A 27,297-nucleotide genomic window follows, 5' to 3' on the forward strand; every position below is an offset into this window, starting at 1 on the left:
AGTAATTATTTGAACATGCATAAATATGTAAAGACACATCAACTTAGGTGGTCATAAAGATGTTGAAAAATGTGCCCACCCAAAATCACTACTGGGATATAAAAAAGCATGCTTGTACATTCTTTTACACAAAGAACACATTGGAGAACAAATTAGCATAGAAAATGGTCTCTTTGAAGGCACAATAACTATTGTTTCCTTATTAAATCCAGTTTTTCAATTAAGTAGAGTCTCACACTGATCCACACCATGGCTGGGAAGCCCATAGAGAATTCCTGAACTTTGTAGATTAGCAAAAAAAAATGCTATAATTGGAAAAAAAAATCATGACACAGATTCCAGGAGACTGGAGAAATGACTGTCATTGTGTTCCTTTATTTTGATCATTGGGTTTCATTTTAAGTATTGAAATGCTTCATAATGGAGTGATAAATATGCTATATGCTTTAGTAAAAGTAATGGAGAAAGGGAATTAATTTATTGAGCACCTACTACCAGGTCTCATTGTGCTATCTGCTCTCTCACTTGATCCTGATAACACTTCACGATAATAGCCATTGTTGTTATTCCCAACATACAGAAAGAAAATCTGAGCCTCAAAGGAGATAAATGATTTGCACCAGGCAGTAAATCTTGCAGGTGGCTAAGTTGTTGCCTCAGTTTTTCTGTACCATACCAAAGCTTAACCATGTTTTAGTTTTTGCTGTGTATGTTAATTTAGAAAAGAAAGTCTCTTCATTTTCAGGATGGATATGGTGAACAGCATTATCATAGAAAAAATTGGCATTGATGATCTGCGCTTCTGTGACATTAAAATAAGTCAAAATCAGGCTAATACTTTCTTGTGTCAGGCTGTGCAAAGATCATGCCAAACAAATATACCATTTCAAGAGAGAGTAATTACTTTCTCGTAACCAGCTGTGGATTATTGTAAAAAATATATATATATATGATGATAAAAGCTATCTGGCAAAGCCTCCTTGCCCTCTTGCAAGATTCAGATCACTGAGTGAGCCAACACTGATGAAGTGCCTCCTACCTACAAAATACTGTGTCACAGAAATACAAAGGATCATAAGAGACTACTATATGCAACTATATGCCAATAAAATGGAAAACCTAGAAGAAATGGACAAATTCTTAGAAAAGTACAATCTTCCAAGACTAAACCAAGATGAAATAGAAAAGATGAATGGACCCATCACAAGAACTGAAATTGAAACTGTGATTAAAAACTTCCAACAAACAAAAGTCCAGGACCAGATGGCTTCACAGGTGAATTCTATCAAACATTTAGAGAAGAGCTAACACCTATCCTTCTGAAACTATTACAAAAACTTGCAGAGGAAGGGGTACTCCCAAACTCATTCTGAGGCCACCATCATCCTGATACCAAAACCAGACAAAGATACCACAAAAAAAGAAAACTACAGGCCAATTTCACTGATGAACATCAATGCAAAAATCCTCAATAAAATACTAGCAAACCACATCCAACAATACATTAAAAGGATTGTACATCATGATCAAGTGGTATTTATCCCAGGGATGCAAGGGTTCTTTGATATCCACAAATCCATCAGTGTGATATACCACATTAACAAATTGAAGAATAAAAACCATGTGATCTTCTCAATAGATGCGGAAAAAGCCTTTGACAAAATCCAACACCCATTTCTGATAAAAACCCTTCAGAAAGTGGGCATAGCAGGAACCTACCTCAACATAATAAAGGCTGTATTTATTAAGGCCAAACCCATAGTGAACGTCATTCTCAATGGTGAAAACCTGAAAGAATTCCTGCTGAGATCAGGAACAAGACAAGGATGTCTGCTCTCACCACTACTCTTCAACATAGTTTTGGTAGTCCTAGCCATGGCAATCAGAGAAGTAAAAGAAATAAAAGGAATCCAAATTGGAAAGGAAGAAGTAAAACTATCCCTATTTGCAGATGACATGATACTATACCTAGAGAATCCTAAAGACTACCAGAAAACTGTTAGAGCTCATCCATGAATTTGGCAAAGTCTCAGGATACCAAATTAATACACAGAAATCAATGGCATTTCTATACACTAAGAATGAAAGAGCAGAAAGAGAAATTAGGGAAGAAATCCCATTTACCATCACATCCAAAAGAATAAAATACCTAGGAGTAAACCTACCTAAAGAGACAAAAGACCTGTACTCTGAAAACTATAAGACACTGATGAAAGAAATCAAAGATGACACAAATAGATGGAAAGATATAACATGCTCATGGATTGGAAGAATCAATATTATCAAAATGACTATACTACCTAAGGCAATCTACAGATTCAATGCAATCCCTATCAAATTACCAAGGACATTTTTCACAGAACTTGAACGAAATATTTTAAAGTTTGTTTGGAAGCATAAAAGACCCAGAATAGCCAAAGACATTCTGAAAAAATGGAACTGGAGGCACCAGGCTCCCTGACTTCAGACTATATACAAAGCAACAATCATCAAAACTGTATGGTACTGGCACAAAGACAGAAATATAGATCAGTGGAACAGGATTGAAAACCCAGAACTAAACCCACGCACCTACAGCCAACTAATCTATGACAAAGGAGGCGAGAATATATAATGGAGAAAAGACAGCTTGTTCAATAAGTGGTGCTGGGAAAACTGAATAGCCACATGGAAAAGAATGAAATGAGAACACTCCCTAACACCATACACAAAAATAAACTCCAAATGGATTAAAGACCTAGATATAAGACCAGATACTATAAAACTCTTAAAGGAAAACATAGGCCAAACACTCTCTGACATAAATGACAGCAACATCATCTCAGATTCACCTCTTAGAGTAATGACAGTAAAAACAAAAATAAACAAATGGGACCTAATCAAACTTCAAAGTTTCTGCACAGCAAAGGAAACCCTAAACAAAACGAAAAGACAACCCACAGAATGGGAGAAAATCTTTGCAAGTGAATCAACTGACAAGGGATTAATCTCCAACATTTATAAACATCTTCTGCAGCTCCATATCAAAAAAACAAACAACCCCATCAAAAAATGGGCAGAAGATCTAAACAGACAGTTCTCCAAAGAAGACATATAGATGGCCAAAAAACACATGAAAAGATGTTCAACATCACTCATTATTAGAGAAATGCAAATCAAAACCATGATGAGGTAGCACCTTACACCAGCCAGAATGGCCATCATCCAAAAGTCTACAAACAGTAAGTGCTGGAGAGGTTGTGGAGAAAAAGGAACGCTAGTACACCGTGGGTGGGATTGTAAATTGGTGCAACCACTGTGGAAAGCACTGTGGAGATTCCTCAGAAAACTAAAAATAGAACTACCATTTGATCCAGCAATCCCACTCCTGGGCATCTATCCAGAGAAAACCATGACTCGCAAAGACGCATTGTACTCCAATGTTCATTGCAGCACTATTTTCAATAGCCAAGACATGAAAACAACCTAAATGTCCATCGACAGAGGAGTGGATCAAGAAGCTGTGGTACATATACACAATGGAATATTACTCAGCCATTAAAAGGAACGAGATACCAGCATTTTTAGCAACATGGATGGACCTAGAAATTATCATGCTAAGTGAAGTCAGCCATGCAATGAGACACCAACATCAAATGCTTTCACTGACATGTGGAATCTGAAAAGAGGACAGACTGAACTTCTTTGCAGAACGGATACTGACTCACAGACATTGAAAAACTTATGGTCTCTGGAGGAGACAGTTTGGGGGGTGGCGGGATGTGCTTGGGTTATGGGATGGAAATCCTGTGAAATCAGATTGTTATGATCATTATACAACTACAGATGTGATAAATTCATTGGAGTAATAAAAAAAAATACTGTGTCAGATGTCGGAGAGCTACAGAAATGAACAAAGTATTTATTGAGCACATATTGTGTGATGGACAGTTTACCTTAGTGATATTATAAACATTTTTAAATTGATATATAGTTGATTTACAGTGTTGTGTTAATTTCTACTATACAACTATACAGCAAAGTGTTTCAATACTCTCTCTCTTTCTCTCTCTCTATATATATACACACACACATTCTTTTTCATTATGGTTTATCACAGGATATTGAATATAGTTCCCTGTGCTTACATAGTGATATATGATCCTTATAAAATTCTGTGAGGTTATTGATATTATAGTTAATTTACATATAAAAAATTGAGACTCAAAAAGTTGGGTGACTTGTTCAAGATCAGTGAATGCTAAGCAGCACACTCAGGACTTCAGCTATCTGCTCACTGCCAAATCCCATGTGGTTTGTGCCCTACTATGATCCTCTTCTTAAGTTAGGCGAAGCTAACATGTAAACCACTAATAATACAAGACAACGAGATCATGATGTTGGTCAAGGGATGAGCACAATTCAGGAGCAATCAGTTCTAACTGAGAAATGGAGGAACATTCCAAAAAGAGCCTTTAAGCATAAGAAAGGCTCCGGATGCTGGAGAAAGCAGGAGAAAAGTGTTCCAGACTGAAGAAACAACATGATCCAGAGCACAGAGGCATGTTTGAGGACAGCGGCGGGGTCCACTGAGTGCAACCAGGGTGCTGGGTTAAAGTTGAAAGATAGTAAAAGATAACGTTGAAAAATAGAATATGTCTGAACTGTGAAGTGTCTTGAATACCCTGCTAAGGAGCTTGAATAATTCTATCCTTCCCAGTGGGTTAAGATTTTTGAAGTGAAAAACCTGATTTGACTTGTATTTTTCAAAAGATAACACCAAAGATACAAATCAAGATTAGCTGCTGGGTGAGTTCCTGTTGTGGCTCAGTGGAAAAGAATCTGACTGGTATCCATAAGGACTCGTGTTCGAACCCTGGCCTTACTCATTGGGTTAGGGATCCAGTGTTGCCCTGACCTGTGGTATAGATGCGAAAATACGGCTTGGATCCCTTGTTGCTGTGGCTGTGATGTAGGCTGGCAGTTCTGATTTAACCTCTAGCCTGGGAACTTCCATATGCCATGGCTGTGGCCCTAAAAAGAAAAAAAAATTAGTAGTTGAGAGCTAGGGCTGACAAACAGGTGTTGCAATAATGTAAGGAAGAAATGAATAGAACTGGAGCAAGGTCAGTAACAGTGGGAATGACAGCTGGGGTGGAGTGGGGAGTGGTCACTATTTAGAACATTTTTTAAGTACAAACTCTGGGACTTGGTGATGCATTATAAGTAGGTAGAGAAAGAGAAATGAGATTTGGGGAATTTGTGACTAAGTAGAGGGAGGTAGAGAAAACTCAGGTTGTTGGTAGAAAGGACATGTAGAAATAAAACCAGTAACATATTTTGCGAATTATATGCCCCTTCTATGGCACTCATGACTGCATTAACTATAATTGTGATATTTATAGTCTTAAAATGGGATGAAAATGGCTAGAAAATGTTTTCATTTTAGCTCATGTTCTTAATAGCTCCTGAGTTATTTCAATAGAAGTATATTATAAATGGCAGTTTTTGAAAATCATCTTAATTGTTACTGGATGGTAATGGGGCGGGATTTTTTTTTGGAGGATGTCTTTTTGGTATTTCAAAGTAATGGCACAGATAATTTCTTTCCAGGTGGTGACAATCCATATCACTCCAGTGGATGATCAGCTTCCAAAAGAGGCTCCTGGGGTTGCTCGGCATTTGGTTGTCAAGGAAACGGAGGTGGCCTACATCACTAAGAAACATCTACATTTTCTAGATGTAGAGTCACATGACAGGGAGCTGCTCTACACGATAACAACTCCTCCATTTTTCTCCTTCAGCCACAGGTATCTCTTTAAAAAGTTATCACCTGGCCTATTAGTTGAGGGTTCTGTTCTAGTGTGGAGTTGAAAGTGTCAACGTATAATACTGTGGTTTAGTTGCTTTGCTGGTCAGACATGAACTTATATTCAATTCAGCATTTCTTCTAATCGCAAACTTACCTCAGACCTCCCTTCAAAGCTAAGATCCTGCTGTATAGCACTGGGAGCTATATCAAGCCACTTACAGTGGAGTGTGATGGAGAATAATGTGAGAAAAAGAATGTATATGTGTATGTGTGACTGGGTCACTTTGCAGTACAGTAGAAAATTGACGGAACACTGTAAACCAACTGTAATGCAAAAAATAAAAGTTATTTAAAAAAAAGCTGTATTAATTGGTAAGTGACCTGTAGCTTGTAGTGTCTTCAGCTTAGGAAGGTTTAAAACAATCTTTAATTCCCTTTTCTAAAGAGAGCACTGTTTTCTTTTTAGTAAAATTTATTGAGTCTTCATAAACACTGTTTTTAGATATTGCAGGCCACACACTGGTCATTTTCTATGATTCCAATCCAGAAAATGGCATGAGTATACCTTAAGCTTGTATCACGAACTACATGATAGTGGGAAAATATTTTTAGGATGAGTGTCTAAGTATGTTTCACTGTAGTTAGATTCTCTTTCATGATGTCGGAGCAGAAATTCTGTTTTACCTAATAGATAAGATAAATATTTTATATTTTATATTTTATCTATTAAAAGTGCTATTTCAAACATTATTTTGTTTTATTTAATTTATTTATTTACCTTTTGTCTTTTTAGGGATGCACACACGACATATGGGGATTCCCAGGCTAGGAGTCAAATCAGAGCTGTAGCCAATGGCCTATGCCACATCCACAGCTAGATCCAAGCTGTGTCTGTGACCTACACCATAGCTCATGGCAATACCGGATCCTTAACCCACTGAGCGAGGCCAGGGGTTGAACCTGCCTCATGAATGCTAGTCAGATTTGTTTTTGCTGTGTCATGATGGGATCTCCCCATGCTTTTTATAGTCATAATGAGAATGGCATTGATGATACTAAACTTAAAGTTAAAACCCTTCCCTCCCATCCCCCTTAATATATAGAGAAAATACAAAGGTGAAACATTTGATTTCCTTCAAGGAGAGTTTTTAGCTTTAAAAATTTGGTTTGGATTATTTGATTTAATTTTTCTTACCTGAAAAATTAGCTGATGCGTTCCCTTGTGTTTTTCTTTAGACATTTGGATGCTGGGAAATTATTCATGGTGGACAGTATACCAAAGCTAATCAAAAATCCTGCAACTCCAGGGTTAAAGTCATTCACACAGGTATGATGCTATGTGCAAATGTTGACAAACATGCAAGTGACTTCAGAGAAGTGATGGTGTTCCTAATGTTGCACTTGAGAATACTGGCCTTTGACATCTGTCACAAGCAACAAATCCTTGATGTCTGTATTCTTTCTGCTTGTGCATTTCCAGTAAGTGAGTGACATCTATTTGAAAATGCTTGATCCAGCTGGATATGATTGCAAAATCTTGCCGTAATTCACCACAGCCTTTTGCATTGATTTAGGGACCTGGTTTAGGGCTCTGATTTAGGGACCTGGTGCATATGCTTTTATTCCATCAAATTCAGTTCACCCAATATCTTACCATGTTAGTTTCCTATGACTGCTACAGCAAAGTACCATAAACTAGGAGGCCTGGAAGAATAGAGATTTATTGTCTCACAGTTCTGGAGGCTCAACGTCCAAAATCAAGGTGTCACCAGGGCTACCATCCTCTGAAACCTTGTGGAAGGGATCTTACCTTACCTCTTTCCAGCCTCTAGTGGTCTGCTGGCAATCTGACGTTCCTTGACTGGTAGATCAGCCTTCCACTCTACCTTTGCCAACCCATGGCTGTGTTCTCCCTGTATCCCCTCCTTTTTTTTTTTAAAGGAACAAGTTATATTGGATTAAGGACCCACTCTGTGCCAGTATGGCCTTACCTTAGCTAATTATATCTGCAACAGCTTTATTTCTAAATAAGGTCACATGCTTAAATTAAGGGTTAGGACTTCAACGTATCTTTTTTTGAGGTGGGCATGCATGTGCAACATATGGAAGTTCCCAGGCTAGGGGTCGAATCTGAGCTGCAACTGCTGGCCTGTGCCACAGCCACTGCAACACATGATTGAGCCGTATCTGCTACCTACACCACAGGTCACAGCAATGCTGGATCCTTAATCCACTGAGTGAAGCCAGGGATCAAACCTGCATCCTCATGGGTACTAGTTGGGTTTGTTACCACCAAGCTGCAATGGGAACTCTAGTCAACATATCTTTTTATGTGGCAGATATAATTCAACCCATAATTGCCTTCTAAAATCTTTCATTAACCCTCTCGTTTCTCCTGTAGACTCTACTCTGAAGACCCGACTGGGGTCAGAGTAATGGTGATGAATGCTTAGTAGCAGTTAACCCTGATGTTTAGGGTTCATCATGTTGAATCTCACTATAGTTAGAGGTTGTAAATGAGTATGTCAACCCATGTGCTAAGTAATATTTTATTCATTTTATAGGTAAGGAAAGAGGCCTCACAAGTTTAGGTAGCTCGACCAATATCACATAGTTACTTCTGGGTGGAACTGGGTTGAAATACATGTCTCTTGTCTTTTACAGAGTTGGTTGGCTTCAAGTACTTGATATAGCTAATTAATTTCTTTGTTCTTTCCCTCTTGCTTTTGGAAAATGTGATCTGTAAGGTAGAGCTTTTTAGAATCCTCAAGTTGATGATGATGGCATTACAGTGTTCCATATCAATTCACATGTCAGGTCTCCCAGACCTAGGTCTAGAAATCTCTCTGATCCTAACAAACTGGCACCCATGTGCCCATCTTGATTTTCTTTGCAGCATGCTGTGAACTATATGAAAGTGGCCTACATGCCACCCATGCAAGATATAGGCCCCCATCCACAACATGTCCAGTTCGCATTTTCCATCAGTAACCAGCATGGTGGCACTTTGTATGGGATCTGTTTTAACATCACGATTCTTCCAGTGGACAATCAAGTTCCTAAGGTAGGTGTAACATTTGACATGAAGGATGAACAGGAGGGAAGACCCAAGGAAAGAAAGATTTTTTTTTAAGACTTATAGGAAATGCTAAATTTTCATGAAGCTAATTCAAAGAACTTTTTAATTTTCCAGCTACAGTGTAGAAAAAAAAGCAGGGGGGAGGGGTGTCCTTCACCTCCCATGGGATTTTCAATCTAAAAAGTGAGATTTTCCACTTGCTGAATCTGGCATTCTTTTCAAAGCTTTATCAAAATCCCTTTCATTTCCTTTCCTTTCTGCTGAGTTTCACGTGTTGATCAGGGGAAGGGGATTAAAATAAGAGTCTCTTAGCAACCAGATGGGCTTATTTGCTCTCCCTGCAGGCTAGCTCTGCTGCTCTGTCATCTAAATAAGCTCTTTAATTTTCCAAAATGAATTAAGGTAGGCCCTCGCCTCCTATCCTGTTCTACTCCCCAATGTTTGCATAAGCTTTCAAGCACTTGGGTCTCTCATTAAAACCAAACTACAAAGGCAACACTACCTTGTTCATCTTACCTGCGCGGCTGGGATTCATAATGAGAATTTGTTCTGTACCTGCTCCCTCCCTATTAGTGCTAGTGTTAATTAGTGCAGCTGTCCCTAGGCTTGTTTTTCCCCTCAAAAATGGAAAGACAAAGTGTGATTACCTGTTCATTAGGAACCAGAGGGGACCAGAACTTATGCATATCTTATCCCTAAGGAAAGCGGCCACCTTCCCAAACATCCGCCTGGAATGTAGCCAGGAAAGCCCAGATGCTCCCTTTCCTGCCCACTCCACACTGTCTCTACACCTGCCTAAAGCTGTAGGGCTGAGGTCTCACTCTGAGGACCAAGGGGTTTATCCAACCCACAGAACTGTTCTGATGAGTCTAAATAATATTTTAAAATAATGAGTTGCCAACCCATAAATATCAGGAGGTTTCGTGTCAAGTCTGGATTTCTGGCTTCTCTTGAAACTTTAGAATTTAGAATTTCTGGCAACACCGAACCTGCTTACCCCCCTGCAGCGGTTGAACAGGGCACATTCCCCATCACCAAAGTCCCCACCCAATCAGGACATTTATTTACATTGCTAGCCTGATCCCTCAGGCCTCTGAGCTTGCTGTTTTGGGTGGAAGATGTACCCAAGAGCTCACACAGAACAATCTAAACTATATTCTTTGCCTCCTTCTCTTTATGGGACCAGATCATATTCCCTGTTGAAAAAATAGTTTGCCATTTGCAGCAACATGGACAGACCTAGAAGTTATCATATTAAGTGGAGTCAGTCAGACAGAGAAAGACAAATATCATCATTTGAGATCACTACTATGTGGAATCTAATAAAAATGATACCAAAAAAACTTATTCACAAAACAGAAACAAACTCAAGAATTTCAAAATCAGGTTTAAGGTTACCAAAGGGGAAATGATGGGGAGAGGGATAAATTAGGAGATTGGGATTAACAGATACACATGACTCTATGTAAAATAGATAAGCAGCAAGGACCTACTGTATAGCACAGGGAAATTTACTCAGAACTGTATAATAACCTATATGGGGAAAGAATCTGAAAAGAGATGGATTTATGCATAACTGATTCACTTTGCTATACACCTGAAACTAACACAATTTTTAAGTCAACTCTATTCTAATATGATTTTAAAAAGCAAAAGAAAAAATAGTTCAGAATGTGTTATTTTGATTAGATTTTATTCATACCATCCTTTTCCATGTATGAGATACATGCCCTGAAATAGCACAGCATCCAAAGAAGCTGATGTCTTTTCTAGAACAATCAGAGAAAAACAGTTTTTGAAGCAAAGCTATCTAAGCTTCTTGCCAGAGAAAGAAGATTTGTGGAAAAGACCACAAAGGGTGAAGTAAATACTTAACCCCCATCATTTGAAGGTAGATGCAATAGTTATAGGATTTGAGCTCAAGTGGCATAGTGGCTTTTTTTTTTTTTTTTTTTTTTTTTTTTTTTGTCTTGTGTATGGAACAAATGAAACAGAACCTTAGAAAACTGAGAATGGTAGAAATAAAATTTAATGAGTTGCTTCAGAGAAATCAGTCACAGGAGTGGTTCCCTGGTGTGAAATAACCCACAGATAGCTGGGCTAAGTGGTAACCACTGGAGGATCTTGACAACATGCTAACCTTAAGTTCTAGAAACCTTAGCACTGGGTTCTGGCAGGGACTGGAAATTGAATGATGAGTTCCCTTTGTGGATCATTGGGTTAAGAACCCGACTAGTATCCATGAGGATGCAGGTTCAATCCCTGGCCTCGCTCAGTGGGTTAAGGATCCAGTGTTGCCATGAGCTGTGGTGTAGGTTGTAGATGCAATTCAGATCTGGCGTTGTTGTGGCTGTGGCATATGTAGGTTGGCAGCTGAAGCTTCAACTCAGCCCCTAGCCTTGGAACTTCCATATGCCCCAGGTGTGGCCCTAAAAAGACCAAAAAAAAAAAAAAAAAAAAAAAGAAAAGAAAAAATGAGTGGAGGCAAATAACCTTATGCTTTTAGTTTTTGCAAGTTGTCCTAAAATACATAAATGTTTAAAAATCATTTAATAAGGCGAAGTTTATTCCTTGAATCTTAGCATCGTGGGATATTAATTGATGCAGTTTAGGACAAAAGGAGGCTGGCAGACTTAGACTGTGTTTTAATAATAATAATAATCCTCTTTAAATAAGAGCTTCATTTATTTCTTTCTCCTACCAACAGTGAAAATGTAGTTTCAGCAAAATGATTATAAGGCATTTGGGAAGGATGATGATGAGTGGCTGTAGGGAGAATGTTATTATTTTCTCAATTTAGCACCACTAATGGTAAATTTACTTGCTGCTTCTACTATATGGAGTCTAATATCAATGAAATGTAGATACTTTCAGGTTTCTAGATCTCCCTTATTCCTTCATATCCATCAGAGCTTAGAACTGGAGGCATCTAGTAAAAATATTTTTCAACCAAGACGTTGAAGTATCAACTTGTCCGCTTTATCGCATTATCACATCCTTGAAAAACTGATGGACATGGAAAAATGGTACCCGAAGTTTTCTGTTGATTTGATGAGCTCTGTCTTCAGGTCTATCTCATGGAACAAGACTTTAACTATCTCCTTCCTTCTTTCTAGATATTTACCAACCCTCTGAGAGTGGCTGAAGGAGGTCAGTGTGTCATCAGCCCAGAGCACGTCCTGGTTTCTGACGTGGACACCAATCTGGACAATATCCGTCTCTCCCTGCAGAGAGGGCCTCAGCATGGAAGGGTGGAGATGGATGGATTTGCTCTGAACACAGGGGCCACATTTTCCTGGGGAGAACTCTGTGCCTTAAAAGTTAGGTTAGACCATTTCCTGGCTTCTTTGTTTTATGTGCTTTGGCTTCCATCTGAAATCGACTGTGAGGCAAAGTAAGATAAAAAAGTCTGTCCCATCCTCTCAGGGGCACCAACATGCCACTGAATAATTTCAAAGGTCAGTTGAAAATTAGAAATGACGAACTTTATATATATATATATTTTTTATTTTCCCACTGTACAGCAAGGGGATCAAGTTATCCTTACATGTATACATTATAATTACATTTTTCCCCCACCCTTTGTTCTGTTGCAACATGAGTATCTAGACAAAGTTCTCATTGCTACTCAGCAGGATCTCCTTGTAAATCTATTCTAAGTTGTGTCTGATAAGCCCAAGCTCCCGATCCCTCCCACTCCCTCCCCCTCCCATCAGGCAGCCACAAGTCTTTTCTCCAAGTCCATGATTTTCTTTTCTGAGGAGATGTTCATTTGTGCTATATATTAGATTCCAGTGATAAGTGATATCATATGGTATTTGTCTTTGTCTTTCTGGCTCATTTCACTCAGTATGAGAGTCTCTAGTTCCATCCATGTTGCTGCAAATGGCATTATGTCATTCTTTTTTATGGCTGAGTAGTATTCCATTGTGTATATATACCACCTCTTCCGAATCCAATCATCTGTCGATGGACATTTGGATTGTTTCCATGTCCTGGCTATTGTGAATAGTGCTGCAATGAACATGCGGGTGCATGTGTCTCTTTTAAGTAGAGTTTTGTCCGGATAGATGCCCAAGAGTGGGATTGCAGGGTCATATGGAAGTTCTATGGATAGATTTCTAAGGTATCTACAAACCGTTCTCCATAGTGGCTGTACCAGTTTACATTCCCCCCAACAGTGCAGGAGGGTTCCCTTTTCTCCACAGGCCCTCCAGCACTTGTTATTTGTGGACTTATTAATGATGGCCATTCTGACTGGTGTGAGGTGGTATCTCATGGTAGTTTTGATTTGCATTTCTCCTATAATCCGTTATGTTGAGCATTTTTCCATGTGTTTGCTGGCCATCTGTATATCTTCTTTGGAGAAATGGAAATGACAAACTTTAAATTTTCCCTTGAGATATTTTCTTTCCCTCTGGCTTGCTATACCATTGAGCATGACTTTGTGAATATTTAAACAACAAAAATTTAATGACCATGATGATTAAATTTGCTGAAATTGCACCTATCATGAGAGGTAACAAACTAGATGAATATAGTCCAAAATAATCTATAAGGCAAATCTGCATAATTAAATTTGGTTTTAGGAAAAGCCAATTTCTTTTTTTAAATGATTTTTATTTTTTCCGTTGTAGTTAGCTTACAGTGTTCTTGTCAATTTTCTACTGTACAGCAAAGTGACCCAGTCACACACATAAATATATACATTCTTTTTCTCACATTATCTTCCATCATATTCCATTACAAGTGATTAGATGTAGTTGCCTGTGCTATACAGCAGGATCTCATTGCCTATCCACTCCAAATGCAATAGTTTGCATCTATTAACTCCAGACTCCCAGTCCATCCCACTCCCTCCCTCTCCCCCTTGGCAACCACAAGTCTGTTCTCCAAGTCCATGTGTTTCTTTTCTGAGGAGATGTTCATTTGTGCTGGATATTAGATTCCAGATATACATGATATGATATGGTATTTGTCTTTCTCTTTCTGACTTACTTCACTAAGTATCTGAGAGTCTCTACCTCAATCCATGTTGCTGCAAATGGCATTATTTTGTTCCTTTTCATGACTGAGTAGTATTCCATTGTGTATATATATACCACATCATCTTAACCCATTCATCTGTTGATGGACATTTAGGGTGTTTCCATGTCTTGGCTATTGTGAATAGTGCTGTAATGAACATATGGGTGCATGTTTCTTTTCAAGGAGAGTTTTGTCCAGATATATGCCTAAGAGTGGGATTGCTGGGTCATATGTATAGTTTTGTATTTAGTTTTCTAAGGTACCTCCATGCTGTTTTCCATAGTGGTTGTACCAGTTTACATCCCCACCAATGTGTAGAAGGATATCCTAAGAAAAGCCAATTTCATAACCCTGGAAACTCCAGGATAGAGTTCTGTTGATTAGTGTCTTTAGTATAAAAATTTAAGCCGTTCTACTGGGAAGGGAATCTGCAGGCAGTCAATAGGATAGGTTGGGAAGGAAGGAAATGGATAGTACTTGGGTCTCTTACAGTTGGGGATGGAGTGATCCCTGCCTCATGGTCCTACAGTAGTTCTCCTCACCTTGAGGACTTTCATTTCTTCTACCTAATGCAGTTATGTGAGAAACTTTTCTATAAAATCTAAAAAAACACCTTCTCTGTAAAACAATGCAAGATACTGAAAAGCAATGTCAGGTAGACAGACATACTGGTTAATGTCTCACACACAAGTTCAAATTATAAATGGAATTTGGCCTTTTTGATAAAATATAGTAGAAGGTATTAGGCATCAAATGCTTCCTTCCACATTTGGAAGTTGACTGGAAGAAGGATTTGTGTTCAGGAAGATCATTTTCATCCAACAGTTTACACTGTTGTTTATATTGCTTTACTTACAGTCTCCAATAACTTAACCTCTTTTCACTACTCTTATCTTCATTAAAATTTCCTTTTCTCCCCAAAGATCTCAGCTTTTGCCTACATGTTAGAAAGAGATCTTTCTTATTAGGGAATGACTGAGGCATAGAAAAAAAAATTACAAGTATTTGCCAGCACATGTAGTTCAAGAATTCTTCTAGAGACTTGCAATTATGTTTTTTTTTCATTTAGACTTCACAGCAACCAAGCCTGACAAAGTAAATGGTTCTATTCTCATATTATAGTTGAATTAACCAAAAGTCACCAAAGAGGTTAAGGTCACTTAGCTAGTGTATGGAAGAGTGTGGTTTTGAAAGGAGTCTGTTTGTTTCCATAACCGTGCCTTTAGAGGTGTACTTCTATGCCTATTTGGACCTTTTAGGGGTATTAGTGTGGGAAAACATAATTAGCACATTGTCACATACCAATCTATTTTTGATGGAAATATTGGAGATCATGACAAAATAAAGTATAGGAGGCAGCATTGGGAGGGAAACCAGGCATAGCAGGTGGGCTTTCTCCACCATTAGAACTGAATACAGACTTTAATCTGTAGCCAGTGTATGGGTGAGACTAGTCCTGAGTAAAATGCCTTTTATCTCAGCAATCTTTTCCTATGTGAAGATTACATGTCAATATATTATACTATTTTAATGCAATTTTATTTCACTTCCTAGAACTAGTTTCCATAACTGAGTCTCTTAAACAGATCGTTGATAAGCTAAAAGATTTGGCTCAATTCAACATCTATTTAGGACTTACTGTGTATCACTGGAGTAGGCTGGAGAGTACCTGAAAAGTCTAGACTTAGGGAATTCCTTTAAGAATCTTGACTGAGGGTTAAAAGAAAATAGGGCCAAGTCTAAACCAAGAAAAAATACTAAGTCTGGGAGAAATTCAAGAATCTTGGGGAGTTCCTCTTGTGACTCAGCAGGTTAAGAACCTGACATGGTATCTGTGATGATGCAGGTTCGCTCAGTGAGTTGAGGATCTGGCATTGCTGCAAGCTGTGGTGTAGGTTGCAGATGCAGCTGGGATCCCATGTTGCTGTGGATGGTGGTGCAAGCTGGCAGCTACAGCTTGAATTCAACCCCTAGCCCAGGAACTTCCATATGTAGCAGGTGCAGCAGCCATAAAAAGAAAAAGGAAAAAAAATTAGAAGTTGAGAGGAAAAGAGCTAGTAAATGGGGAAGGAGCAGTGGCAAGAAAGAGGTAATGAATAATCCGTAGGTAAAATTCTAGTTCAGAGCCGAATAAATCCAGGGCAGAGATGGAAGGATCATGTCCCACCTTACCTGTCTACTGCACAGCCTTACTGGCCCTGGGCAGCATCTTCTGAAAGCAGACAGAGCTATACTCGCTGGATCCCATTGTCACAGGGACAAACTTGAAAGGCAACTTTTTCATCTGGGGACAAGTTATAATTGCATGTAACATATTTTTCCAAGATGGAGTAATTTTCCGTTCAGAAATATTTGAGTAATGACTTCATGATTATGCTGTGTTTTTTGTTATTCATTTGTTTACTGAACATATGACCAACACCACGGAAAATCTCTGTGTCGGAAACCTTAGTGTACTCTCACAGTGACCTTGATAGACGAGTGACAACTGTCATTCCCACAGGTATCAGCATGATGGATCTGAGGTACTTCATGATGACATACTACTGGAGGTCACAGATGGCACAAATTCAGCAGACTCTGTTCTATATGTTGAGGTATGTAGTAAGTTCACATGGAAATAAAGAGTATAGAAATATCTCCCTGGTTCCTACAGAGATAAAGCTTCTGGGATTTCCCTTTGTGGCACAGCAGAAATGAATCTGACTAGTATCCATGAGGATTCAGGTTCAATCCCTAGCCTCACTCAGTGGATCGGGGATCCAGTGTTGCCGTGAGCTGTGGTGTAGGTCACAGATGCGGCTTCGATCCTGTATTGCTGAGGCTGTAGTGTAGGCCAGCAGCTGCAGCTCTGATTCAACTGCTAGCCTGGGAACATCCGTATACCATGGGTGTGGCCCTAAAAAAGCAAAGAAATAAAAAATTTTTAAAAAAGAAAGAAAGCTTACAGTTTGGAAGACTCTTAGGGTCTCTGATAGAAATGGACACACGTGGACTCCAAAGCAGGAAGCTGTCTGCCTATATCTTTGAATGTGTCAGGATAGGCAATAGAAAGCTAAATTACTTTGGTGAAATGGTTGTACTGTTTTCTCACTCCCCTCCATTCAAAGGTAGAACTACTCTGACCTCAAACCCGGAGACTTAATTTTAAAAGTGAGTCAGTTCCATATATAAATTAGTTCTGATATTTTGAACCATCACACTCAGGGATATTTATTTAGCAGTTGGGCAGGTTAGGCTAGCATCACTAGGGTTTTCCCTGTTGTGTGTGTTGTGACCCTTTGTGAATTCCGGTTCTATATACCCATGGTCTGTTTGAGGGGATTATTTTTCCTCTTTTGACAAAGGAAGGAAAATCTGCACATAACAGTTGCGTACATACTAAAAGACCTGATGGGAACCCCTGAGTTTCTCTGTTGTGTGATCACCTACGTCCACAAGTGCAACTCAGAGGATTTGCAGTGTTTATGGTTAGTGATAAAGGATGCTCTGCATAAGACTTATCACACTTCCTGAAGACCTAGTAATGATTCTTCCTGTGCCAAATGATACTCCTGTTTGAATTTTGTCCGATCTTTGTGATGCAAAGTGATTATTAATGGCAATAATAACATGTTTGGAAGATATTTTGCAGTTAATAATTAAGAATGATGACATCTATCTAGTGTTTTAAGATGTATGCAGGAAAGAAATTATTCCCATTTTCTAGCAAAGGTCTGAGAAGGTTCAGTGACTTGTCCAAAGCCATTAACTTGACCTTGTAGACCAGGGCTGGCATCTCCACTCTGGTACCTAAGTCAGCGTTCTTTATTCTTCACAACTGCCACAAATCGACATTACCAGGTGATTATAATTATCACCCTTGCTAACATTTGCGGCATGCTTGTCCATGACAGTCACAATGCAGAGCCCCTTCCTTCCATTTCCCCACTTAGTCCTTGTGATGGTCCTGTATCTAGATGAAAAGCTATATTATTTCAGCTTCAAAAAGGAGAGTTTTCTTTATTTGTAGACTTTTACATGTAGAGAAGATTTCTATGAAGGACTTTTTTTTTTTTTTTCCTGCAAAGCAAATTTTAGGTGAAAATTCCAACCCCATCTTCTTATTAATGACAGTAAACAGTGCATTGGGGAAAAGAGTCTATTTATTGTTACTTTTTAGATAAAAGGTCATGGCCTTTGAAAAATCAAGCAGAGATAGAGGCAATTTTTGAACAATTTTATGTGATTCCTTTTAATTTTAATTTAATTTTTTTATTACTCAAATGAATTTATCACATCTGTAGTTGTATAATGATCATGACAATCCAATTTCACAGGATTTGGGTTATGGGATGGAAATCCTGTGATTTTTTTTTTTAATCCAGGAGGAATGTTTTTAATTTTGTTGCTTTGAACTTTATTATGCATTTGAAAGCTGAGGCTATTTTGTGAACTGCTGCAAGATAATGATCATGAATGTAGTGGTGAGATTAATCTGATAGAGTCAAGAACAATAAAGAGGGTCTTCGATGAATCTACTCAGAAGACTTGAACAAAGATATTGTTTCTTAATAAGCCAATAGAAAATTGAATAGAGTATTGCATACTTTTTATACTTTTAATTAAATAAGTAAGCCTGGGTACATCACCCCATCCCTCTACCGGTTAAAGGAAGTTGTCAACATAATTCCATGTATATTTGCGGTAGAGTTCTTAGCCTGTTGAAATCACAGGATAACCAGGCATGTATATGTAGTTATATTCATTCATTCATTTATTCCATAAATAACAAGTGCCTTCTATATGCCAGGTCCTATGTTAACTGCTTGAGGTATGATGGTGATGAACAAGACTTAAAATTCCTTTTCTCTTAGAGTTTATGGGCACGAGAAGAAGGCATGTTTTAAATACATTATCACTGAAATAATAGTTAAAATATGGATGTGATCTACAAGTAAACACAGTAGTAAAAGAGAGTAAACAATAGAAGTTTCCGAGTGAGTCTGAGCTGTAAGGAACTTTTCCTGGAGGAATCCCCATGTAGCCTGAAGGGGAGGAGGTTACCAAACAAAGAGTTAGGGGAGTGTACACCAGGCAAGAGGCAGAGAAAGGAAGCACAGGTGGTACAAAGACCTGACATATGAAGAGCACACTGTCTTGGGGTAAAAATGGAGTGGAGTGGCAGAGGCACTGCACTGCATGAGATGAGGCCAAAGATACCCTATGAGAAACACTGGAAAGCCACTGAAAGTTCCCACAGGGTGGTGATTTGATGAAAGTCTCATTTTAAAAAGATCTCATTGGCTGAATCATGGGGAAAGGAAACGTAGGGATGAGAGTACTCACAGGGCAGATCTGATAAAGAAACATGCACCACATACCAAGTTGTAGTTTTCAACTCAGAGGAGCAGTGTTCTTCATTCTTGTTTAGAAGACAGACCTCTTCAAATGGCTACAATATTTAAAATTTTTTTTTATTTTTATTAAAGTGTAGTTGATTTACAATGTGCCAACTTCCGTGTATAGCACAGTGACCCAATCACACACACATATATATATATATACACATTCTTTTTCTTATACTCTCTTCCACCATGTTCTATCCCAAGAGACTGGATATTGTTCCCTGTGCTGTACAGTAGGACCTCATTGCCTGTCCATTCTAAATGTAATAGTTTGCATCTCCTAACCCCAAACTCTCAGTCCGTCCCCTCCCTCCCCTCTCCTCCTTGGCAACCACCAGTCTGCTGTCTATGTCTGCGAGTCTGTTTTTATAAAAATCTTTTTAAATTCAGAGAGCCAATGTGATCCCTTGTTGCTTTCCTTTCTACTTGGAGTTTTATTTTCACGACAGTGAGAGAAAAATGTTTTATCAAGTTGAAAACTGGCATTGATTTAATGGTTATGGAGTTTCAGATTTAACTCAAAATGTTTGAAGTGCAGCTGCTGCTTATTATGAATCCAAAGAAACTTCCTGGGTGGCAGGAAGTTGAGGGCGGAGGAAAGTTTTGTAATCATCAAGTAATTTGAAATATAAATAATGTTGATGTGGTAAATGTAAATGCATCTGACAACAAGGACTAGATTTCTTCTAGAATATGTGTAGATTTAACTGAGGAGGAGAAGGGCTTTGGTGAAGGAGGCTTTATATTACATTTACATTTTGTCTGCCTAGAAACAAACGAGCGCTTTGAGAAATGGGAAAACCATAACTATACTCTCCCATTCCTACCTAAAATGGCTCTCTTGTGGGTCATGTCTGGAAAGATGGTCCATATGGGGAAAGTTAAAAGATTCAGCCTGCTTGGCCACATTCCATGGCTATTGTTTCACGTGGCTGGAAGATGGAAAATGCCTGTCATTACAGTTATGAGCTATGGGTTACCAGTCGAGCAACTTGCCATTGCTTTCTTTTTCTTAAAAACAAGCCTTTTTTCTCTGCTTAGGTGCTTCCTATAAATGACGAGCCGCCAGTCTTAAAGGCGGACCTCATCCCCATGGTGCCCTGCTCAGAGGGTGAAGAGGTGGTTATCACCTCTGAACACATCTTTGCCACCGATGTGGACAGTGATGATCTGCAACTGATGTTTGTGATTGTTCGAGAACCTCAGCATGGGGCAGTGAGGAAAGCTGGAGTGACGGTGCATCAGTTTTCTCAGGGAGATGTTATGGCAGGGGCTGTGACATACAAACACACAGGTAAGTGACAGTGTTATGACTAGACTTAGTGCGGGGATGTGGCAATGTGACAGAGTTTTAGCTCACTCCTTGCTATGGGCTCCGATAAGCTAACTGTCATAATGTTTGCTTCCATTAATCAAGTAGCAGCAGCAGCCTGGGTCCCATTTTTCAAGTGTGATCACTATATTTAGAAGTATTTCTTTCTTTTTTTTTTCTTTTTTTTTGGATGGCCGCTCCTAAGGCATGTGGAAGTTCCTGGGCCAGGGGCTGAATCTGAGCCACACCTATGACCTAAGCCACAGCCGCAGCAATGCCAGTTCCTTTAACCCACTGCACAGGACCAGGGATTGAACCCACACCTCTGTAGCTACCCAAGCCCCTCAGTCAGATTCTTAACCCACTGCTGCACAGTGGGAACTCCTCAGAAGTATTTCTTGATCTCAGTAATATAATGAATTTCACTGAGTGGAGAAAGGCAAGAATTATTGCCACTCTGTTTCTGATGCTTCCTCATAGACTTCGATATACCCTGGATTGTCCTCATACCTGTTTCAGTCATTTTGAGTAAGACTGGCCATCATAGCTTCTGGATCCATAAATCATAACTGAAATGCCTGAAGTAGGCTCCCTAAGATAATTACATTATTAATTTGAAAAGTTTTCTGATTACCGGGTACCTCCTAAAAAGTAACTGCTCTTCCCTTTGAGTTCTTGAAAAGCACAAATGATGTCTTACACTTTTGTGTAACTCACCCTCAGCATGTGACAGTGGTGGACATAGATTAGAAATACAGTAAATGCTTGTTTATTAGCATTGTAGTTACATGTATAGCACTGTATTATGTGGTTATCCAGGTGGCATTTGTTCCTTATGTAAGATGTTCACATAAAGAAATGGTTAATTCAGGAGTTCCTGTTGTGGCTCAGCAGTAACCAACCCCAATTAGTGTCCATGGGGATGCGGGTTCAATCCCTGGCCTGCTCAGTGGGTTAAGGATCCAACATGTCTGCAAGCTGCAGTGTAGGTCACACATGACTTGGATCTGGCATTGCTGTGGCTGTGGCATGGGCCAACAGCTGCAGCTCCTATTTGAACCCTAGCCAGGGAACTCCCATATGCCACGAGTATGGCCCTAAAAAGCAAAAAAAAAAAAAAAAGGTTAATTCAAAATCTGATGTCTGCAAGGCATAGTACTGAGCACTATGGGCTACAGAGGAGAGGAGTATATACAGACCCTAATATGAAGGATTTTTGATTTCAAGTAGTCGACAAACCCAGTCACATGTAAATATGACAGTGTGACTATCTGCCGATCATCACGTCATCACCCATCTGATTTCCAAGTTGGGGGCACTTTCTCAGTCATAATACTATATACTCCTCTAGCTAACTTTTATCCCACTCCCATGAAGTTTCATGTGTACTCATCCACATGCCTCTCTAACCTGTAAATTCTGTGAGGGTGTGTGTGAGGCCAGGTGAGTGGTCCAGAGTTATCGGAATTCAAATTGTTTTCTTATTTGAAGAGACAGAATACAAGCAGTGAGATTGGGGGCGGGTGTGGAATTCCAGGAGGGGGGCTGAGATAGTTAAGGATTAATTTGGACATGGGAGGAAACATTTTGAAATATTTTATATGTACTTTGCAAAACAATGATTTATTAGAATATCAGTGGTCACATGGCCAGTTAGCATGGCACATTTTAGTCACTCCGCCAGACATCTTTTTTCTTTAAATGGTATTTCCTCATCTTTTTCTCTATGTTAAATCTTAGGATAGGTTGGTTGACCCTTTCCTTTTCTGAGGAGTGTGATCCACTTGCTCGATATCTTTAAATGCCCCTCAAGAGCTCACAGCTAGATGCTTCTTTTTGATTTCCCAGGTCGATCTCAAACAGACTAGCAGAAAAGCAATCCAGACATCAATGATTGTTGTTTGATACATAATTTTAACATTTTTGGTAGGCTTATGCAGCATAGATAAATTGGGAGTGAGATGAATCTATCTTCTCTTCCTGGGCCTTGTCCAAGGTGCAAAGCAACAGGTGTACACAGGTATAGCTCTCTTTCGGTGTGATGGCCATGTAAGGGAGTGTTAACATTTTTTTTTCCCATAAGACGTAGGAGTAATTGGGACAAATTATTTTGGGTAGACATTTTTGATTACATTGAAAAATTAGCAGTAATTCTGTATTCAAATGAAGTCTTGTTATTTGAATGTTATATTTGAATGTTATATTTTCTTGTAATAGTCACTCAGTTACTCAGTTGGTTGTTATTTAGCACTGTGCTAGGTTAACTAAAGAGAACCGTAGTACTGTAGGTACTGTAGTTTCAGTGGCCCTGTTCTTTCATGCATTGGTTCTAAAGATCACCAGAGAACAGTTATGTCATCATTTTTTTAAAATTCTGTTTTATTTCTATGATTATGAAAATAATACATCCTTATTGCGGAAAACTTGAAAGAGTATTGTGAAGTTTTGAAAAAAATCATCTTATTTGTCTCTCAAAGATAATCACTCCTAACGTTGCAGTATTTTCTAACTGTAATTTTTAACATAGTTGCCATCATATTGTATGTGTAGTTTTGTGGATTACTTTTTATTTAGATTATCACCTAAAAATGTTTGTTAAAATATTTATTAAATGTCACAAAATTGTTGTAAACATGTTTTAATAATGGAATAATAGTTTATGATATAAAATTACATTATTAATTTGTTATTCTACAAACATTAAACATGAGGTTGTTTAAAAATTTCCTTTCAAATAGCAGTACAGTTAACCATTTTAAATATAAATCATATCTTTGGACTCTATTTCATTTCAAGGTAAAGAATTCTTTTACCCATATTTGTAACCTTTTTTGTGGCTTAACGCTCAGCCAACTTTTTCAGCTCTTTCTGTAGATGTGTCCTAGGTTTCCATTATATTGAAATTACATTTACTGAATGTTCCATGTTTGCTTTTTTTTTTTTTTAAAGCTGACTTCTTTTCCTAGAAAGATTTTTCCATTTCTCTTCTCAACTCCCTCTCTCTACATGTCCTCTTCCAACCCCCAGTTCTCTGCCTTATCAGCCTTGTAAGCTACTGATCATTTAATGCTCAGTCAGTACAAAGCCAGCAAGACCATCTGAAAAGACTTCTCTAGCATGAGTGCCCTGCCCCCAATGCCATTGTTAGCCAATACTCTCATCCTCCTTCACCTCTAGCACCTAGTACATAATCAGGCTGAGATGGATGAATTTTCCATTTAATAGGTAAAAAATGGCTTAATAGTAGCAATTTCATGTGGTTCCACTTAATACATACACACTCTGTGGTAATCTAACCAAATTGCATTTCTTTCTCTACCATTAGATTGTGTCAACTTCTGACATGTAGTAGGTCTTTGGACATTTGACATAGTTTTGAACAGTCTTTTGACATTTTCAACACGTCTGCCTTTTTCTCTGCTAGAACACCCAGAACATAAATTGTCACATAATAGGCATTAGAAATATATTTATTGAGTGAGTGATGAATAAACAAGCTTTATGTCAATATCTTTTTCTATAAAATGTGATTGGATGAGAGATGTCTTTTTTTTTTTTTTTTTTTTTTTTACTTTTTCCAAACTTGAAGGTTGGTTGTTTAATTCTAATTCACCTTCAACTCTGTTTTTAAAATAAGTCTAGTTTTCTCATCCATTGATTACTTGGTTGCTCAGCAGTATCATCTCTGGTTTTCCCTTGCTCTTTTTTTAAACAGGTAGAATAATACCAAGCAAAATTCTCTGTAGATTTGACCAATTTGTCTTGTGAAAAGAAATGATGTCCCTGATCTTTCGTGCCCTAGTCTCATCAAAGCTTCAAACATAATTGCTTTCCTCTTGGGATTTTCAGAGTGATGCATGAGAATAACCAGAAGCACATCTGCAGGACTGTTCTGTCCACAGGATAGCAAGCATTCCTACCTCTGTGCTGTTAGTTAGCAAATAGGACAATCTTCCAAAAAGAACATTGTCCTATTTACTGATTATCTAGTCCTAACATTTTCTTTCTTCTTCCTCTCACTGCCTAAGTTGGGGCCATTTTGAATCCCATAGATGTAAGCTCTAAAGAGTAAAAGAAAATGAAAATAAATGCCACTTCTTTTCCAGGCACTGCTGCTGTTTTGTTAACATCTTGACTATTATATAGTCAAGGAAAATATTGAAACAAATGACAAAGATGTGGATTATCTTTGTGTTTCACCTATCCAGCTTTTTCTTAGTTGATGTTTGTTTATATAAGGTGGTTAATGCAAATGGGAAGACAATTACCAGAGGGACAAGAGTGACTTCTGCTCTCCCTCAGGTTGGTCTTAACACTAACAATCATGAAGGAAGAGTAAAACTATAATGAGTCAAGCTTTGTTTCTCTCCCTTGTTCTTTTGTGAACTGTCAGACTCTTGTTAGCCCTGTTTTGGCCCTCTGTATGGTGATAGATGGCTTGCAGAGATTTCACCAGAGGCAACAGATGGGCATGCATTTCTTTTCATGACCCTAAGTTCATAGTGACAAAACTGAGTTTTATGTTTTAGCCACATAAGTTCCTTCCCTTGCCATTCTATGCTTGTAGAAGAAGTGTGACTAGATTTTCTCTAGCTATTCTAAATTTTTTAAAAGTCAGTTTTCAGCTAAAGTTGTGTCTTCTAGGTGGCGAGATTGGCCTGGTGCCTTGCTTTGACACCATTACGTTGGTGGTTTCAGACAGAGAAGCTGGCCCTTTTGTTAATGGCTGTTGCTACAGTGGACCTCATGCAGCTGTCCCTATTCATGAGTCCTTTCCGGTGTATGATCTCAACATCACAGTATATCCAGTGGACAACTACTCACCTTCAATTGCAATAGGTGACAATGTTTTTTTTCTTAAAGGTCATTTACTTCACCTAGAGTCATACCTGTGGTCCAGTGAAATAATGATGCACTAGACTTACAGTGAAAATGGAAAACCCGGAGTTCTTGTCGTGGCTTAGTGATTAGCGAACCTGGCATTCATGGGGATGAGGGTTCGATCCCTGGCCTTGCTCAGTGGGTTGAGGATCTGGCGTTGCAATGAGCTGTGGTGTAGATCACAAACATGGCATGGATCCTGCGTTGCTGTGACTGTGGCATAGTCTGGCAGCTGTGGCTCCAATTTGACCCCTAGCCTGGGAACCTCCATGAGCTGCAGGTGCAGCCTTAAAAAGATTAACAAAAAAAAAAAAAAAAAAAAAAAAAGGGAAAGCCACCATACAGAATTGCCTTGGATAATTACCTCAATACAAATTTGCGGAAATTCCAAAATCTATAAAATATTACAGAGCAAAAGAATTTACTTGTTTAAAAACTTAGATAATTCCATATTAAGAAACAATGTGTGTGTGTATGTGTGTTTTGGAATGAGGACAACATTGTAATCCTCAAATATTCTGTTTTTATTTCACATGGGAAAACATCATTTGCCTGCTGGAGACAGAGTAATTTATTTTATCCATAATAATTTCTATTAGAACAGAATGAGTTTACCAGAGAGACCATTTATATATATTTAACCTTATTTGCTTTTTAGAAAGTCATCACTTCATAGGCGTTATGTATATGTTCTGCCTCTCAGAAAAAAAATGCAAGCATATGTATGAATGTTATTGTAATTTGCAAACTATCTCCCAAGCAATGTTCTGGAAAGGAAGCATTATCCCTGCAGAATAATTAAGCACCAAGGCATGAAAAAAAATGTTCGTTATGAGCAATTCATAATAGTTCTCAGGCAATTAACGCTCTGACAAACAGAGGTAACAACTGATCTTGAAAAGCACATAAACCACATTTAGTGGCTTATCATTAAAACAGTTTGGCAATTCTTATTTTCATTTGTCACTTCTATAGGGACACAAGGGAAATCAGAGTTCCTTGAGAATGACTAAAGGGCTATACTGGAGCATTTAGTATTTCTGCTGTCTTTCCATTATTGTCTGGCTTACTTATACAAGGAAAAAATATAATTCCATAAGTCAAATTAAATTCCACCCATTACCCCTGAATATTTTCACTGTAAGGAGAATTATGTCAAAGGAAATGAACATCTTCCACGGAAGTGTATTTGCATGTAGGAGGCGTCCCTGAATTGGAATTTAAATCACTCCCTTTTGTCCTCACTATTCTAACTAGAGGATTTCACAATAAGTCATAATTGTATTATTATTTGTATGCAGGTACCATGTTCATTGTAGATGAGGGTTTCTCAGCAGCCCTTACCATTAACCATTTATCTGCCACTGACCCTGACACTGCAGCAGATGACTTGGAATTTGTTTTGGTTTCTCCTCCCCAGTTCGGCTACCTTGAAAACATACTCCCTTCTGAAGGTTTTGAAAAAAGCAATATGGGCATCAGCATAGGTAAGTCATGCTTTCATGTCCAGCAGTAATTTCACCTATGTTTATGACTTTGATAGGTTAGATCATGTTTAATAACTGGGTTAGGACTTCAGAAATGTTCAAAACACTATATACATTCAAAGGATTTATTATTATTGCTGATACTTCTGAATATTATTGTTTTTAATTTTAATTTCCCCATGTATGGAAGTTTACTCTGCAATAAGTGGAATTTCACTTGTGCAAAATATAAGAATAAGTACTGAAGAAATAATATTTTAAAAGGCTCTGAAAGAATACTGTGATAGAATAAATCTGGTGGCACTCACTAGTCTCATTCTCAGTTTTTTAGC

At 38.4% G+C, this 27,297-nt stretch overlaps 1 protein-coding gene across 25 annotated transcripts in view; it reads left to right on the forward strand.

Moving 5' to 3' along the window:
* FREM1 (FRAS1 related extracellular matrix 1) overlaps positions 1 to 27,297 on the forward strand; it is a 185,180-nt gene that overhangs the window by 68,243 nt on the left and 89,640 nt on the right. For 20 of the 25 annotated variants that reach the window (XR_014821338.1, XR_014821316.1, XR_014821317.1 and 17 more), the window contains 8 exons: positions 5,593 to 5,789; positions 7,028 to 7,118; positions 8,688 to 8,855; positions 11,987 to 12,195; positions 16,402 to 16,495; positions 20,327 to 20,579; positions 25,242 to 25,436; positions 26,780 to 26,965. Coding sequence is in view for 14 of the 25 variants with exons in the window: in XM_021063573.2 (XP_020919232.2) it covers positions 5,593 to 5,789; positions 7,028 to 7,118; positions 8,688 to 8,855; positions 11,987 to 12,195; positions 16,402 to 16,495; positions 20,327 to 20,579; positions 25,242 to 25,436; positions 26,780 to 26,965 (1,393 nt within the window). In the remaining 11 variants the exon portion in view is untranslated. Of the gene's footprint in view, positions 1 to 5,592; positions 5,790 to 7,027; positions 7,119 to 8,687; positions 8,856 to 11,986; positions 12,329 to 16,401; positions 16,496 to 20,326; positions 20,580 to 25,241; positions 25,437 to 26,779; positions 26,966 to 27,297 lie in introns of those variants that run through there. The other 5 variants (XR_014821332.1, XM_084985029.1, XM_084985078.1 and 2 more) reach the window with 4 other exon arrangements.

Source organism: Sus scrofa, chromosome 1, assembly GCF_054392235.1.
Source record: "Sus scrofa isolate SSC_HxYL_T2T_F1_AM1 chromosome 1, Sscrofa_HxYL_maternal_Yorkshire_Landrace_v2.0, whole genome shotgun sequence".
Lineage (NCBI taxonomy): Eukaryota > Metazoa > Chordata > Mammalia > Artiodactyla > Suidae > Sus > Sus scrofa.